This window comes from Engraulis encrasicolus, chromosome 2, assembly GCF_034702125.1.
Source record: "Engraulis encrasicolus isolate BLACKSEA-1 chromosome 2, IST_EnEncr_1.0, whole genome shotgun sequence".
NCBI classification, from domain to species: Eukaryota; Metazoa; Chordata; class Actinopteri; order Clupeiformes; family Engraulidae; genus Engraulis; species Engraulis encrasicolus.
In genome coordinates this window covers 35,358,527-35,376,618 of record NC_085858.1, presented here as the reverse complement: position 1 = coordinate 35,376,618, position 18,092 = coordinate 35,358,527, and the positions used below count along the sequence as shown (strand labels likewise).

The window sequence follows — 18,092 nt, the reverse complement described above, 5'->3', positions numbered from 1 at the left end:
GAAAATCCAGAAATTAACTTAAGAGAATATATACTAATTTATTTCCATTTCATCGAGCAAAATAAGTATTTGATCCCCTGCCAACTGATAACAGTTCCGGGCCCACAGACCAGATGGGCACTTCCGATCAACTTGTCATCTGAATTAAAGACACCTGTATCAGGGACACGATTTTAAACCTGAACAAAGACGAAATGGGCTGCAAAGCCAGACGAAAGAGACTGGGTATTAATGACCCAACTGTTGATGCATCTCCTTCAAAATGTGAGGAATACAAAATGACTATCCATCAGCCTGTCTGGGGTTTTATACAAGATTTGACCCTTTGTAGGGATTTGATATCTTGAGTCATGAGAACAGGAAGAAAGCACCCTAGACCTGTACGGGATAAACTAGGCAATGATATCAAAGCTACTGGGAGCAAAATCACTGAGAAAACTACTGGTAGCATTCAATGCCACAGAGGTTTAAAATCCTGTAGTGCACACATGGTACCTCTACTTCAGAAGGAATTTATGCAGTCCCGCCTGAGGTTTGCCAACGGGCATCAGACTGGTTTAGGATATGATAAGGAGGTACTGTAGTCAGATGAAACCAAAATCAAGCTGTTTAGCATTAACACAATTCAATGTGTTTTGAGAAAGAGAACTGCTGTCTATGATCCCTAGAACACCCTCCTCACCATCATGCATGAAAGTGGTATCATTATGGTTTGAGGGTGTTTGTCTGGCCAAGACACAGGACAACTTCACATCATCAACGAATGGATGGAGGGAGACATGTAATGTGCAATCCTGAGTGCAAACGTCCTTCCCTCCTCCACTACACTGAAGGTGGGCCATTTTTGGATCTCCCAACATGACAATAATACACAACATACAGTCAAAGCAACGAAGGAGTGGCTCAATAAGAAGCATATTAAAGTGGTGAAGTGGCCTTGACAGTCTCCAAATATTAACCCTATAGTAATTCTATGGAGGGAACTGAACCTCCCATTTGCCAAGCTACAGCTACAAACTATTAATGTTTTAGAGATACTCTGCAAAAGAAAAATGGCCAAAACTCTTTTCTACTATATGCACAAACATTGTCATCAACTAAAAGAAGCATCTGACCTCAGTGCTAGACAACTAGGGCTTTGCCACAAAGCACTTTATCTTCTTTAGCTAGAGGGGTCAAATACTTATTTGCCTAAATTAAATACGAATAAATTAAAATATATTATTTTAAGCTATTTTCTGGAATTTCTTTTTGATATTTTGTCTCTTCATGTTTGAATACATATTATCATACATTTATAGACTGATCATGTCTTTATTAGTGGGCAAACCGGCAAAATCAGCAAGGGATCAAATACATATTGGACTCACTGTATGTGGGTCAGTGATTAACAAGTATTTGCACAATGAGAAATTATAAAATGTCTTTTTATAAGTGCATTGCACCACATTGACAATTTAGAAGTCAATTTGACACAATTCCCCAAGTTAGATATAATTTTTATGAAAATGATGTCCCATTTCCTTTTTTTAATGTTAACAAGACATATGCAGGATTAAGCCAAACTACTTCATCATCAATATTCTTGGGAATTTCTCCTCATTAGTCATATTGAAATATTTGGTTCAAAGCTTTTATCGTGTTGCCACATTGAGGAACCCAAAAAATTGATGTCACATCATTGACCCATGTATGGCATATGCATCTTGATATTTATTGTTTTGGTTATGACCTGAAGAGTGAAAAATATTCTGTTGTCTTTCTGTTTACAGAACAAGAGTTTGCCAAAAATATCATGAGAGCGGCAGAAACGGCTAAATCAACTGTATCCCAGCAGGTGAGTTTACATGTGCAAACCATCTTTGAAAACCATCTACATGCACTATAGTATACTGTATACCAGAGATGCCAAAAGCAAAAGTAGATTTTAGTTTTTTTTTAAACTGTCTCATTTCCTTGCAACACGGGTAACTTCACAGAGCAACTGGTCTACAGTTACTGCAAACCAGTGTAGCGATCAGTTGATTCTTCACTAGTTGGATCAAATTTGTGGTGTTCTTAAGGGTTTTTTTTAGAAGAAGTCCTATTGCATAAAACTGTGAACTTCTTTGAATACTTACTAGACTCTGCAGGAAGACCCCAACACACTCTTGGTTCATCATCATCATCACACAGGGTTATGGTGCACATTCTAACCCTGAGCCATGGTTGTATGTTTACAATTACGGCACAGCATGAATGCATGCTGCCCAGTCCCTGTGCAGGAGTTGGTTGTGTTTATTCTGAACTCTGTGAATGGTTGGGGATGGTTGTATATTGCCTATATTTTTTGTTAAATATGACTGTATATTGTTGGAATGATTTGCCGAGTAGTATAATATCAGTGTATAAAAATTAGAGATCCGGCAGGATAATAGGGTTTTTCACTGGATCCAGGTCCGGCAGGATCTTAAGCAGTGGATCCGGTATCCGGCAGTTACCTAAAAATCAGGATCTGGTGCATCTCTAGTTTTTACATAGCCTAGGCTTTTCAGTCAGTCTTTCAAAACCCCAATTGCTGCACGGAGTGAAAGCCCCTTGGAAGCGGCCGTTGCAGGCAGTGTGGCAGTAATGGTGCATTCCCCAGCGGTGGGAGATGGGATGTTTCTGACCTCCTACTTGCTGAAATGCGTTGAAGCGGAATGTTCAAGTCGCGAACTGGGGCAAATTCGAAGCAAACCGACTTCCTCCCATTGACAATCGTGATGTCGTCACAGCAATGGCAGCGCACAGTGTTAGGAATAGTTTATGTTGCACATTACTCAGCAATCATCCTTCTATACAAATAGTTCTGTACAAATAGACTTGATTTGGACAGGTTAACAGTTGCAACACCGCCCGTGAACCTTTCTAAGTAGTAGGCATTGCCTTTCAAAGATGAAATGCGGCTAAATGAAAAAACGCATGGTGTTGTTTACATATCATTGTTTACATTGCTGACATCTTTGAGAAGTGGATATGTATTTTTGTCCCTCCATGTTTGTAGTTTGGTTGACTTGCTGGTTGGAACGCTTTCAAGTGAGAGGTAGCTGACTCCTGGTTGGGAAGCTCCTACCTCTGGGTAACGCACCATAAGCCAATGAGTCTAAAAAATAGTTTGAGCCAACGTAATAAAAAGGGCCCACGTGTGCGAGTAGGCTATGTGTTTCAACCCTTTCGTAGGATCCGGTATCCGGTATTCGGTTCCGGCAGGATCTTAAGCAGTGGATCCGGTATCCGGCAGGATGCTAAAAATCAGGATCCGGTGCATCTCTAATAAAAATATCTGCATACGTGTCTGTAACCAACGCCTGTATGTTGTTTGCTAATTGCACACAGGAGATGATGCCCCTGCAGTACATCTTCACCATGGCACTGGAGCAAGATGCCAAGAACGGCTCTAACGCCAAGCACACGGCCGAGCTGCTACACCAGCGCTGCTACCAGGTAGGATGCTCAGCAGGGACGGAGCAGAGGGTGGGGGGCATAGGGGCCAGGAACCCAGGGCTTCACCACTTGGGGGGTAGGGGGTCAGCCAATCGCTTTCAATCGCCAGACATCTCACAGGGGCCCCTTCTACGATATTTCATGGGCCCAGTGTCATTAACGTGCACATTTCTATGCTGAACAGAAAACTCCTAATTAACTACATTAATGACCAGATGTTATTTGTAGCCCATTACGATGGCAGACTCCAGCACGACATGTGTCAGAGGGGGGCCAGTGCTCCGCCCCTGATGCTCAGTGTGCGCAGTTAGATGCAGACTCGCTGACGGGTGGGGCGACAAAGGGGTCAGTTGCCCTGGGCCTAAGGTAGAATTGGGTCCCAATTACATAGTATGTATTCAGACGACGGGCCTTTCAGATGATTTTGTCCTGGGCCCGGTCATAAGCTGTCAGCGGCCCTTGTTACAGTTCAAGTAGGAATTGTACTAGGTAGTGAACTCTTAAATCATTTCAAATGTGGCCGTATTCTGGGAATATTTAAAAACAACGGAATGCAGACAATATTCCATTTGAAACTGGAATGTTCCGTGCGGAATACAATTGAGCTCAGTGATTACTGTTCCACCAAGAACCAGAGCCAACCAGCCTGGATCAGGCTGGAGCATGCTGGGTCAGTTCATCAGCAGGAGCCTGACAGGACAGCAGGCCCTGCTAGGTTAATCAAAACAGCAAAGCGTGGGGGAATATTGATTGAGCGTGTGGCATAACTGACTTTCTATTTCTATTTCTCCTTTGCGTCTGCCTGTCTCTGTCTCTGTCTGTCTGTCTGTCTGTCTGTCTGTCTGTCTGTCTGTCTGTCTGTCTGTCTGTCTGTCTGTCTGTCTGTCTGTCTGTTCTCTCTCTCTCTCTCTCTCTCTCTCTCTCTCTCTATATATATATATATATATATACTGTATATATATCTACTGTATGTATCTCTCTATGTCTCTCTCTCTCTCTCTCTCTCTCTCTCTCTCTCTCTCTCTCTGCTTGTTTTAATACTCTCTCATCCTCTCTTTTAATCATTTTATTTCCCACACAGGCATTGGCATGCAAGAGGAATGAAATCGACAAGTGGCGAAGGGAGTTTAAAGAAATGTGGGCCAAGGAGCAGAAAAAAATGGTTAGTGTCCATCCGTCCATCCACGTGTCTCTCTCTCTCTGGTGTCTCAAACAGCTGGCATTTCCTTTCATTCTGTTATTATGTGTGAAGAGAGACCAATTGAATATCGCTAATCAGATGTGGAGGCATATACAGTACAGTACAGTAGCTAATGAGCATTGATTTAAATGACACGGGAAGTGATTGGCCACATGGCAGGCAGCCCATACAGTACATAGCAGAGAAGTGGGCTGGTGGAGCGTTAAACAGGGCATGGGAAGACAGAGAATACGTAGCCGGCTCCATTCAGGTCACTCTTTGCGCAGGAAGGTTTTGTAACTAAATATAATGACCTAGAATATACTGGCCTCACTAGCTGCAAGGGTAAGAATGGTTTTGTGTTCTCTTAAAAAAAAAAAAATGAACTATAGGGTCTCCAAAGTGGTGTGTGTACTTTTTCCACACTTGAGAGACAACAATGTCCTGGGGGGTGGGGGGGTTGGGGGGTTAAGACATTGGGTGTAAAGTAAAGTTGTTTTGGGACCATAGGTGCCGGAAAGGGGGATGCAGTGGTGCATTTGCATCCCCACTTTTGGGCTCCCTTAATGAGGCTTTCTCAACTTTTACTGCAGACAAATGAGTGGAGTGCAGCAGCAGTAACATTATTAAGAAATATAGAATGAAAAAAAAAATGCACCACCACTAAAAAAACTTATTCTGGCAATATATATCTGCAGTGATGGGCAACCTGGATTCATTAGTTATACATTACGAAATTAGTTCCCAGTGCCACTTACTCCAAATGATCTGGTTTTACCTGTCCAATTCTACTAGGTGATTGCCTGGTCGAATGATCACCTGATAGAATGAAATAGGTAAAGCCAGGTCATTTGGAGTACTGTACTGTATATGTCACTGCATTGTAAACGAATAAATCCAGGTTGGCCATTACTCCATACCTGGCATGCATACTCTATTCTACCTGGTTTGTGAGGCCCCTTGAAAAGAGGGAGGGAGGATGAAGTGTGTCCTGGCCGCAAAGGATATGTGCTCAGGCCTGTAGGCCTGTTCACCAATCCATCTGTGACAATGTCATGCCATGAATGCTTGTGGTAGCAGCAGCAACAATGGCCGGCCTACGTGACACGTGTCATGAACATGTACGAGAACACCCATGTGCTTTCTGATTGATTCTATAGCATGATGTGTGTGTGTGTGTGTGTGTGTGTGTGTGTGTGTGTGTGTGTGTGTGTGTGTGTGTGTGTGTGTGTGTGTGTGTGTGTGTGTGTGAGTGTGAGTGTGAATGTGCGTGCGTGCTTGCATGTGTGTGTACTTTACAAAAATAATAAAATATAAAAAATAACCCTTCTTTGCGTTTGAACTTGTTGTTCTGTATATATCTGTGCACTTTTATCTGCTAGTGACGTTGGCTATGATTACGTCCTCGTTTGAAAGTCGCTTTGGTTATAAAGCGTCTGCCAAATTCAATGTAATGTAATCATGTAATGCAATGCAATAGCCTGGTAGTCAGAATATGCAGCCCAGGACAGGATTTTACTTTAAGCCCACTTGAATTCTCCCTCGCATCTTGTCCTGACATCTTGTCCTGACTTAGATAATAACAAGCATTTTTATTTTTTTTAAATGTCTTTCTTGAGTAGAAGTTCATTTTATTTTATCTGAAATATGTTCAATGTAAATAAGGCAAATATGTTTAACAGGTTTGATGTAAATAGGCATATTGACAAGCTCTTCCTGACCTAAAACCTCACGAAACCTAATCTGACGATTAAACCCCAACAACAACAACATAAAACAGCAGTGCACTTATAGCACCAGGGTGTGAAAAAAAAAAAACCCTGTTTGTGTTTGTCCTTCTGTCCATCAGAATGATGCCGAGTCGGCTCTGAAGAAGGCCCGTCAGCAGTACATCCAGCGCAGCGAGGAGCTGGAGAAAGCCAAAGCGGTGACGGCCAAGGCGGAGGAGGAGGCCGGGGGGTACAAGACCCTGGACAAGAGGAGGAAGTCCAGGGATGACGCTCAGACCAAGGTAGCCTAATTTAGAGTGTCTGTCTTTATGTCCAAACCCACTACAGCAACGCTGATGCTAACCATCAGACTAACGTGTGTGAGGGAGTGAGTGAGTGAGTGTGTGAGTGCGTGCGTGCATGTGGGCGAGCCTGTGTGCGTATGTGTACTTGAGTGCGTGCCTGCCTGGGTGTGTGTATTAGATTGCAGTTGTAAAGAAAAGTTTTTCAAAATAACGACAACTTGCACCCTCCTTCTCAGCTAAGCTTTTCTCGGTAAAGTAATTTTGCCCCACATTGTTGCAGAGGGACGGCGCCTCGGGGCGATTGGCCAAAATTGCAGAATTATGACAAGATGTCGTGTCACTTTTAAATCTTGTTAATATGCCTCTCCATAGTTGGCAGACATGTCATCCTTAACATAGGTGGGAGGGTACAGCAACTTGTATCCTAGGGGCCCAGGGCCATCTTAATCTGGCCCTGTGTGTGTGTGTGTGTGTGTGTGTGTGTGTGTGTGTGTGTGTGTGTGTGTGTGTGTGTGTGTGTGTGTGTGTGTGTGTGTGTGTGTGTGTGTGTGTGTGTGTGTGTGTGTGTGTGTGTGTGTGTGTGTGTGTGTGTGTGTGTGTGTGCATGCGCACGTGGGCACGTGCGTGTATGTGTGTGTGTGTGTGTGTGCACGTGCGTGCATCTGTGTGAGTACGCGTGTGTGTTAAAAAATAACGAAAAGGGGTGTGAATACCCAACACTCTCTTGCATCCTCCTTCGCAGCTAAGCTAAGCTGCTGTACCCTTGGTAAAGTCATCTTGCCCCACATTGTTGACGAGGGACGGTGTCCGCTCTCTAGCCTACCTAGCGCCATATAAGGTGTTCTAGATAAAAGTTTGAACTGAATAGCATACACCACACATTACGCCAGGGAGTGTGGCATATCTTGAGATTTTTAGACTTGGTGCTCTACTTTGAGGCTGTGCAGCTGGCCTGTCACCTTAGCGGAGCTATGGAGCTATAGAGATATTCATAGTGCTAACTCAATACTGCTATTGCTTCACTGTATGTAAATATGGGATAGAGAGAAATGTAATTTCCATTTGCTTGTATGACCTATATGAAGAAAGTGACAACAAAGCCAACTTGACTTAACTTATGTATGTACTTTATGTGTGCATGTATGTATCTATGTAGGCTACTGTATGTGTGCATGCATGTTTGTATGTGGTGTATGTGGTACTGTATGTGTGTATCAGGGCTTGACATTAACTTTTGCACACATCGGCCACTGTGGCTAGTGGTTTTCCTGAGTCACTAGCCATTCAGGTATTCCACTAGCCACAGATTTGATAGTGTTTTTTTCTTTATCATGATAGTGTACATCTAATCTCAGATGATGAGGTGCTAATGCAAGATGAGTACAGCTTTCTACATGGAAATACATCAAGCAAATACAAAACTGAGTTACTGAGCTTTTTCTTGAACTTAAATACAAACAATTGATACACAAGGGGCAAGCAACAGAATGTAGGCTACAACGATACGTATTTATAAGGAACAAGCTGCCAGCCAAATTGGCTAATAACATTGAAAGTATTACTAGCCACAGCCAAGTTTTACCAGCATTTGGCCGGTTAGCAGGTGCCAGTGTCAAGCCCTGGTGTGTATGTATGATTTACAGTTTTGTGACATTTCTTTCATTTCATTTTCTTTCATTTAGAGTTAGGGTTGCCAACTGTCTGTGAAAAAGGGTCATTTCATTGTCACTGGGGGTGGGGGTGTGGGGGTCTTCCCCCAGAAAAAAAATCTTCGATACATTTTCCTGCATTTTAACCAAATTGTGTCCTGTTTCAGCTCAACAAGGAACCGTACTTTTATATGTTTATAGGGGACGAGACAATGTTTCAAGGGACAGTTGGCAACCCTACATGGAGTTGATGAGTTGCATATAATACCATTTTATACTACCAACCCCCCACTCAAAAGCATATAAAGATGTGTGCTGCTGAATGCTACTGTATGTTGGATTTGTGCTTTTTTTATTATTATGTCATATATGCTGCTGGATATTTGAATTCCCCATGGATTGGATTAATGAGCATCTCTACTCTACTCTACTCTACTCTACTCTACTCTACTCTACTCTACTCTACTCTACTCTACTCTACTCTACTCTACTCCACTCCACTCCACTCCACTCCTCTCCTCTCCTCTCTTCTCTTCTCTTCTCTTCTCTTCTCTTCTCTTCTCTTCTCTTCTCCTCTCTTCTCTTCTCTTCTCTTCTCTTCTCTATACTCTACTATACTCTACTCTACTCTACTCTACTCTGCTGTGCAGATGACAGAGGCTGAGAACCTGTATAAGCAGTGTGTGAACGACGCCCGTAGCCACCAGAACGAGCTGGAGAAGACGAAGGAGAAGATCATCGCCCACAACCGCAAGCTGATCTGCCAGGGCGACACCACGCTGAAGGAGGTGAGCTGGATACAGGGACTAATTCCAAGAATAGCAATAGCAATCGCAATAGCAATAGGATTTGTATAGCACATTGTCATACATACGTAACTGTCATTCAATGCGCTAAAGAGTTATATATTATGTAATTTATTTAGCCTGGTAAACCAGCGCCACATTTAGGCTGGTTTATCAGGCTATAATTCATTAACCCATTTGTGCAATGCCTATGGCAGGGGACCAGGTATTCAATGAAGTCCCCGAGGGCCAGTTTTTCAAATTCCTTCCAATGAAGGGGCCGAACATAGAATCTGTATAACTGCGAGTAGCACGGGGTCTCTGAGGTTAGGGTGCGAAACAAGCAGATAGCTTTCCAGAAAGAACAGATATTCGCTTCTCTATTTTTTAGTAGCCTTAGGATGGTCTTTTTATGACCCTATTTTAGATAAGATTTCACTCTCATGTGAATGCATAGTAGAGATATCCCCAACCAGAAGTGTTTGTGCCACAGATGGCATATTTGTTACCTCCGCCAAGGAGGTCATGTTTTCGGTCGTGTTGGTTTGTCTGTCTGTTTGTCTGTCTGTCTGTCTGTCTGTCTGTCTGTCTGTCTGTCTGTCTGTCTGTCTGTCTGTCTGTCTGTCTGTTTGTTTGTCAGCAGCATAACTCAAAAACTAATCAACGGAATTTGACGAAACTTTCTGGAGTTGTTGCTAATGACCCAAGGAACAAATTATTAAATTCTGGTGGTGATCAGGATCATGGACCGGAACCAGGACTTTTTGAAAGATTCTATCAGCAGGATAACTCAAAACCTAATCAACTGATTTGGACGAACAAATGAATAAATTCTGTTGGTGATCCGGATCACGAACTGGAACCAGGACTTTTTTAAAGATTCTTCACCATTGCTGGCCTATATATCTAGATGCCCTTTGTGACCAGAAATTCAATTGTGGGGATTCAACAAAAAGAAGGCAGGAAGACTTAGGGTGTAACATAGTCAAATGTTCTATCAAGCAGCTTCCTTGGCAGAGGTCTGCACTCTCTGAGTGCTTCTAGTTTTCATTTGGTTCTGACCTTATGGGGGGTCAGATGCCCTATTGCTTTGACATGTACTTTGTACTCACAATGTACTGTACATTGTAACATGCCCAACCACTGTTCATGTATTGATTATAATGTGCAAGTGTCACATCTCCTCAGTGTCCTAACGGCGGCTGTCGTTGATGCATTTCGTATTGATGTAAATGATCCTGTGTGCTTGTATGTGTGTGCGTCTATAACCATTGCTGTCAGAGCTAATTTAGTCATTATGCAAAATGCTTCAACCAACTCCCTGTCCAAATTAGAACTGCCCCAACATACCTTGTTTTAAAAGGAAGTTAAAAACAGCTTTATTTTTGTTTGCTTTTGATGATAGTCACAGTTTTCTCGATTGCTTACACACAATTTTCGGAATCAGTTCTGGAATTCTTAAAACTCTACACACAAATCTCCATACTTCACACACAGTGGGCAAAACTCCTCACTACCTCTGAAAAATGCACGTCTTGTCTCAAAACAATGCACTCTCTTCTAAAAAGATCATTTTGTTCTCAAATGACACACACAAGCAGTCATTTTACAGTTTTTCTCGATTGCTTACACACATTTTTCGGAATCAGTTCTCGAATTCTCAAAACTCTACACACAAATCTCCAAACCTCACACACAACGGGCAAAACTCCTCACTACCTCTGAAAAATGCACGTCTTGTCTCAAAACAATGTACTCTCTTCTAAAAAGGTAATTTTGTTCTCAAATGACACACACAAGCAGTCATTTTAATACACTCTTATGTGAACCATTGAACACTAATATGCACAAGGTAAAACTCTATACTCAACTTGAAACACAGTAGAAACGTATTTTCTTACTAAAGACGGTATTTTTCTGTAGTAAAATACTGAAATATTGTTTTTAGACTCTGAGTACACACAGATGTGTATACATTTGACATATTTTTCCGACATTTAAAAAATTGCAGTAATTTATTGTAAAATATTGGGTAACCACATGAAAGTGATGTCTTGTATAACATATTTTTGAGTTCAAAAACTAAACAAATGTGTTTTCTCCTTGCATCCACTCATTTTTCATCAATATGACATGCAATGTGTGTCCTTATGGGGTGATGATTTCTGATTGTAAATCGGTATGAAGAGAGTTTGCCCATGTGATGAGGAAGTGAACATAGTATGGCAGTTGATTTTAGTATTTTGAATGGCAGTGTGTTCAATGCGACAACCAGGGATTTTCTTCATGAAAATTGTGTGTAATCCAGAGAATTGTGTGTAGTGGTTTGAAAAGAGTGTGTTTTAAAACTGAAATGTGAGTGTAAAGAAGGAATTGTGCTTAGTGTTCAGTGACATTGGTTAAGGGAGTTGGGAAATGGGTGAGATGTTCCGAGAATTGTGTGTGAAGTACCAGAACTTGTGTGGAGGCAATCGAGAAAAACTGTAATTACACACTTTCTGTAACACAATATAGTTTTTTACTTCTCTTTTCTCTACTCTTAAGCACATTGAATGCCATTTAAGTATGATAATGTGTTATATAAATTGTTTTGATTGATTGATTTGATGGATTGTCTCCCCCAGGTCACAGTGAACATGCTGTTCTTCCAGAGGCAGCAAATCGAGCCAGTGGGCCCGGCCTACCAAAACCTGGAGACCACCTGCCGGCCCTACGAACCCGGGGAGCCCTACCTGCGATACATCTTCGGCAGCAAGCGGCAGCAGCAACCCCTACAGACCTTCAACTTCCAGGAGTACGTCCCCCAGAGCAAAAGGTGACAACAGCAACCAGCAAACAAAGTCTGATGTGTCTAGGGCGTTACCTAGACGTGTTAATGTCACAGAAAGACCAAAAACATATATAGCAATAAGGAACTTGAGAAGTTTCTGTTCTCTGATCTTTTTGACACAGAGTTGAGATGTCTTCATATTTGGTGTACTTGTTGTTGTTAAAACCAATGGCAGGTTAAGGCTACTTCACACACACACACACACACACACACACACACACACACACACACACACACACACACACACACACACACACACACACACACACACACACACACACACACACACACACACACACACACACACACACACACACACACACACACACACACACATACACACACATTCATAAAATCCTAAAATGAAAGGGTCCTATCATGCAATGCAATTGAGGAATTACTATAGTGTATCTAAAAGCAAAACATGCTCATGCATTGTACCTGATAGGCACAAACACAAAGCTAAAAGCTGGTGGCATTTAAAAAAAAAAACCTTTGACTATAAAAATAAAACTACCTCCAGTGTGGGCGTACACTGCTGCATACTTCTGCAAAATGAAGTTCTGCCTACACATCATGATCTCACTCATGAGAAGTGTATCTATCCACCCACAAACAAGGCGTGAGCTGGTGATGTGAAAGGCCTTGGGGAAGTAGTTGCTCAGTTCAGGAACCATGTCTTTTTCCTCTTCTAGGTCGCCCTCTAGTGGACGCCGTAAAACGAGCAACCCTCTCAGTGCCCTCCAAGATGCCTATGCCATTCCTGACGATGTTAAACGGCACAGTGGCGATGGACGTAAGTCTAAAAATATATACTATACTTGGACATTGTAATCGCAATCAAATTAAATCAACCAATCTGTATTGAGTTCGTAATTTAACGAGATTTGGTGCAAACAGTGCAAGCAGACAGATAGGTATACTCTACTCGGTCTTGATCTTTGTTCCCTATTGTGCAGGTCGTCCAAACAACAGTGATAGTGAGAGCATGGGAGGAAGTCTTGAGTCGCTCCCTAGTCCTGGTAAGGCAAACAAAGCTCTCAGGTCCTGACAAAATTATGCTCCCCTGTGTATAGTTAATAGTCTCATTTTTATTACTGTTATGAAACAAATAATGTATTTTTTGTATCCACAGCCCATGGGAACCGGAGGGTTCCAAAAGTGGGTTCCTCTGGGACTATGTCATCAGATGATCTAGATGAGCGGGAGATGGGAACTGTCTACGAAGGCGGTAAGGCCTCCTCTCTCACTAATGCTCTCTCTCTCTCTCTCTCTCTCTCTCTCTCTCTCTCTCTCTCTCTCTCTCTCTCTCTCTCTCTCTCTTTCACACACACACACACACACACACACACACACACACACACACACACACACACACACACACACACACACACACACACACACACACACACACACGCGCACACACACACACACACACACACACACACACACACACACACACACACACACACACACACACACACACACACACACACACACTTACATTTTCTCTTTTAAATGCAATTTCCTGCATTTAACCAACTCTAGGGCGAATCCCATCTGATTCCTGTATACTAGTTATGATTCTTACTGTAATATTGGACAAATTACTTCCCATTTCAACTCAATGGTACTCAGCACTTTTGTTTCTAAACATGGGACAATTTCAAATTTCAAGGGACGGTTGGCAACCCTACACACAAATCTCCTTGGCCAATTATCAATGATCGGGCAGCCATGGCCTAGTGGTTAGAGAGTTGGTCTCTCAATCTAGGGAGTGCAGGTTCGAATCCCCCCCTGACCTCTCCCTACATCTCCATCCATGGCTGAAGTGCCCTTGAGCAAGGCACCTAACCCCACATTGCTCCAGGGTCTGTAACCTATACCCTGACAAATAATAACTGTACGTCGCTTGGAATAAATGAAAGCGTCAGCCAAGTGCAATGTAATGTAATGTAATGATCAACGATCAAACAAAAGGGCAGCTCCCTCTGCACCCCTCACCAGTTCTCCCAGGGCCAGGCAGAGGATGGGCCCAGAACAGGGGCCTCATCATTACTTTGCTGTATGGGTGGGGGGGGGTTGGGGGCTCTCAGATGACTTTGCCCTGGGCCCAGCCAAAGCTGTCAGCGGCCCTGCACCAAACATGACAACTAGGCAGGGCTGGACCGGGAAAGAAATAGGGCCCGGGCACTTTTGGCCCCTCATAATTAGCGGCGCAGAACTGATTCACCAGTGGGCCCCGCACCCTCGTGGGCCCTTATTTTCAGAGAAGTTTTAAAAAAAGGGTGGAGGGCCCACTGGGAAATGCCTGCTATGCCAGATGGCCAGTCCAGCCCTGCAACTATGTAAACTAGTATGTATTCCTTCCCTTTGCAGAGGGCAATGATAGTCTGTCGGAGAGCAACGGGTCGATGACGATGAGCAAGGTGCGGACGTCACGCGCCGCCCTGACTCACCGGCTCAAGAAGACCAAGAGCAAGATGATCAAATGCAAACAGTGCGAGAACTACGTGCTGGTCAATGGAGTTGAATGTACAGAGGTGAGTAATCATGAACACTGTGAAAAAAGTGTCTATGTGAAGTGGGATCATTTTAAAGGTGCACTGTGTAATATTTTTAGCACCGTAGTTTATTTCCTGAATTCATGCAGCCCATTCACAAATGTCGCCTTTTTCACAAATACTTCACCACAACCCTATCAAATTCTAAGTATTCATTGTGACAGGGAAAATTTCACTTTTCATACATGAAAATCGGGATCTTCTCCATTGCCTGCCATTTTGATTTTCCGGAAATGTGTGTTTTTCCAGAAATGTGACATTTCCAGACATTTGTAGCTGCAAAACTTACTGTACTTTGGTCATACTAGTAAATATTAGTTTAGTTTGTTACTTAGTAAATATTGACGAAAAGATCGAACTTGACAATGTGCAGCATAGTTGCAATACTCTGACCACCATCCTACACAGTACACGTAGTACACCTTTTAAATTGCATTATTTAGTGAAAGTTCCCTCTTTCTTCGGCCGCGGTCCCTCTCTCATCCACGTGTCTCTGCCTCTCTGTCTCTCTGTCTCTGTCTCTGTATCTCTTTCTCTCTCTCTCTCTCTGTCCCTTGTCCCCTCCTCATCCCTCTAATCTCTCTCTCTCTCTCCAACCCCCCCGCCCACCCGCTCCCCCCCCCCCCCCCTCTTCAGTGTGGTCTTGTGATGCACCGTAAGTGTCTGGAGGTGTGTCAGCTGGAGTGTGAGCAGAGGAAAGGCTTCCTGTTTGGGACGGACCTGTCGCTGTTGCTACGGGAGACCCATGAGGAGGTGCCTTACATCGTGCGTGCCTGCACAGCCGAGATCGAGAACAGGGCCCTCACGGTGCAGGTACCGTATACAGCAGGCTCACTGTGAAATGTATTTAATTCATCCCCACCTGACAGCCCTGTAAATGTCTGCATCTCTCTGGACCCGTCTCGGCCTGGGTGCGTCTCCAAACTGTGTAACATCATACAAAGTATTTCCAGCCCCTCTCTCAGCCATGTCAGGGAGGCCTGGGACAGTGAGTTACAAATAGATATCACAGACACTGAGTGGCAGGCAGCTGTAGACAGAGTGCATAAGTCCTCACTCTGTATAAGACATGGATTACTCCAGTTTAAAGTCCTCCATCGCCTTCATTTCTGTAGAAACAAACTTGCCAAAATATTTCCAGATACAGACCCTACTTGTCAACGGTGTTTCAGTGCCCCTGCTACTCTGACCCATATGTTTTTTTTACGTGCCCGTCTATTGCCCCCTTTTGGTCCTCAATATTTGATTCGATTTCCAGTATGTGTGGTCAAAAAATAACACTTAATCCACTGACTGCCATCTTTGGTGTGGTGCCAGAAGAATTCTCCATCTCTAACAGACACTCACAGGCTATAGCTTTTGCACTCCTCCTAGCCCGTCGTCTCATTCTGCTTAAGTGGAAAGACAGGTCTCCACCTTCACATAGCCAGTGGGTCAAGGAAGTGATGATGCATCTCAAACTAGAGGAACTTAGGTTCAGAATCAGAGGCTCCACCAAGAAGTATAAAAAGGTTTGGCAGCCATTTCTTAAGCACTTTAGCACCATCCCCTCGGCAAATCTGGGGTGCGATTCTCAAAGTGCGAAGTAGCTAGTTTGTTAGCAATGTTGCATAGTAAATACTATAAAAGTTGCTAACTCTTGTGTCTCGAACGTTAGCACACAAAGTAACTACTGCTTGGAGTAATGTGCAGTCTGAAGTAGTGGTGACTTTGAAAGTGAGGTGCCTCCTATCCGTATCTGGACAGTGAAGTTGAAGTACAGCTGGAGTAGATCCATTGAGTCCAGACATCACCTCAGCCACCCCAAGTAACACACAGCGCTAGTCTACTTCAGAGCGTGACTCCACCCATTAGCTAAACTTGTAGTACATATTTGACCACAAATGTGTCAATATCTTTTAATCCTGTGGTGCAAAAGCGATGAAAATCAATCGACATGCACACAAAGTGATGATACAGCTGTGAGAGTGTTCAGAACACAAATTCACGTCATGTCATTTGTTCGTGAAAAAAAACCGTCATATCCTTGGAATCTGATGAATCCCACACTAATAATATAGTTATAGCTGTATGCCGATTGAATTGCGTCTCATTTCGATGTGTAATTTGTGAAATATTTAGATAAGAAAGTATTGGTTTCTCCCGGAAATGCGCTGGATTACGTGTCAACTATTTAAATTTTTTTGGCGCGAATTTCATTTCATAGCCTAGGGGTATTTACGCTTGCCTATCAATGGGAAGACGCGAGCCACGCAGGTTCGAAACTAGTGTGCAGCATGTTGACAACAACTCGTGAAATCGTGTTTTGGACCCTACAGTGTAACACATTTTCCCTTGGCTGCACGTGTGTGTTGGTAATGCACAACATAAATTATCTATTTCTGCCAGATATTTCCAAAATTGTGGCACTGTAACCATGTGGATTCGAACCGGTGTGGCTTCTGTTTTCCCATTGGGATGCAAGCGTGAATACCACTAAGCTATGGAATGAAATCTGCGCGAAAATTTCTCAGGCATATGACACTTTAACAGACGATTTTCTGGGAGTAACCACAACTTTATTGTCCAAATATTTTACAAATTACACCTCGGAATGAAACGAAATCCAATCGGCATGCAGATAATACTGCATTATTGGTGCGGATGGTGTCAGATTGTAATGCCACGGCCGTGTTTTTTCACAAAGAAATTACAAGGTGTGTTGTGGAGGAAACAGCGGAGTCACGGTGTCGTGACATCCAATCAAATGTGCTGGTGGTGGTTGTACATTATTGCTTTCTACTTCACGCACTGAATTTAGGAGGAAACAGCTGAATCATGACTCAGCAATCATGCATATCTCTTGTTGCTTCTTTGGTCACGCACTGCAATGCCAAGAAAGTAAGTAGCGGTGTGGACTCAGGAAAGCAGCCGCACTACTTTTGGCTTACTGTGGGAATAGTAAGGTTTCGAGAAATGCACGGATTTCGCCTTGAAGTAAGTAGATAACTACAAAGTACGTCTGTAGTTCAAAGCTAACATTGCGGGAACGCACCCCTGATGGATTAAGCTGAAGCCTGACTGAATCCCCACCCCAAGCCCCACCCCTACCCCTTAACTTTCTTTATTTTTATTATTATTGTTTTATTTTATTATTATTATTATATTATTTATCTTTTTTTTGTGCAAATATGTGTTTCTAGGAGTGTGTGTGTGTGTGTTTGTTTGCCTTTGTGTGTGTGTGTGTGTGTGTGTGTGTGTGTGTGTGTGTGTGTGTGTGTGTGTGTGTGTGTGTGTGTGTGTGTGTGTGTGTGTGTGTGTGTGTGTGTGTGTGTGTGTGTGTGTGTGTGTGTGTTTGCCTGTGTGGGTTTGCCTGTGTGGGTTTGCCTGTGTGGGTTTGCCTGTGTGTGTGCGTGCGCGAGAGTGGTAGAGAGAGAGTGTTTGTTTTTCAAAAGGATGACAGTTATCCCACCTTTGTGGATCAGCTTGAATGGTTAATTGTTACTGGATGAACTCCATGTTACTGTGCTTTTGTGATCCTGCTGATGCATAATCCTATGTGTTTAAATGTCAATAAAAATCATTGAAATATCATATAAAGTTAGTTTTAATAAATCAAAACTTAC

At 43.0% G+C, this 18,092-nt stretch overlaps 1 protein-coding gene across 1 annotated transcript in view; it reads left to right on the top strand.

The window, feature by feature from the left end:
• gmip (GEM interacting protein) overlaps nt 1–18,092 on the top strand; it is a 43,533-nt gene that overhangs the window by 18,131 nt on the left and 7,310 nt on the right. The window contains exons 6-16 of the mRNA XM_063187636.1: nt 1,773–1,837; nt 3,358–3,465; nt 4,547–4,627; nt 6,495–6,656; nt 8,959–9,096; nt 11,718–11,908; nt 12,619–12,719; nt 12,883–12,945; nt 13,059–13,154; nt 14,303–14,466; nt 15,124–15,300. Of these exons, the coding sequence (XP_063043706.1) occupies nt 1,773–1,837; nt 3,358–3,465; nt 4,547–4,627; nt 6,495–6,656; nt 8,959–9,096; nt 11,718–11,908; nt 12,619–12,719; nt 12,883–12,945; nt 13,059–13,154; nt 14,303–14,466; nt 15,124–15,300 (1,346 nt within the window). The remainder of the gene's footprint in view (nt 1–1,772; nt 1,838–3,357; nt 3,466–4,546; nt 4,628–6,494; nt 6,657–8,958; nt 9,097–11,717; nt 11,909–12,618; nt 12,720–12,882; nt 12,946–13,058; nt 13,155–14,302; nt 14,467–15,123; nt 15,301–18,092) is intronic.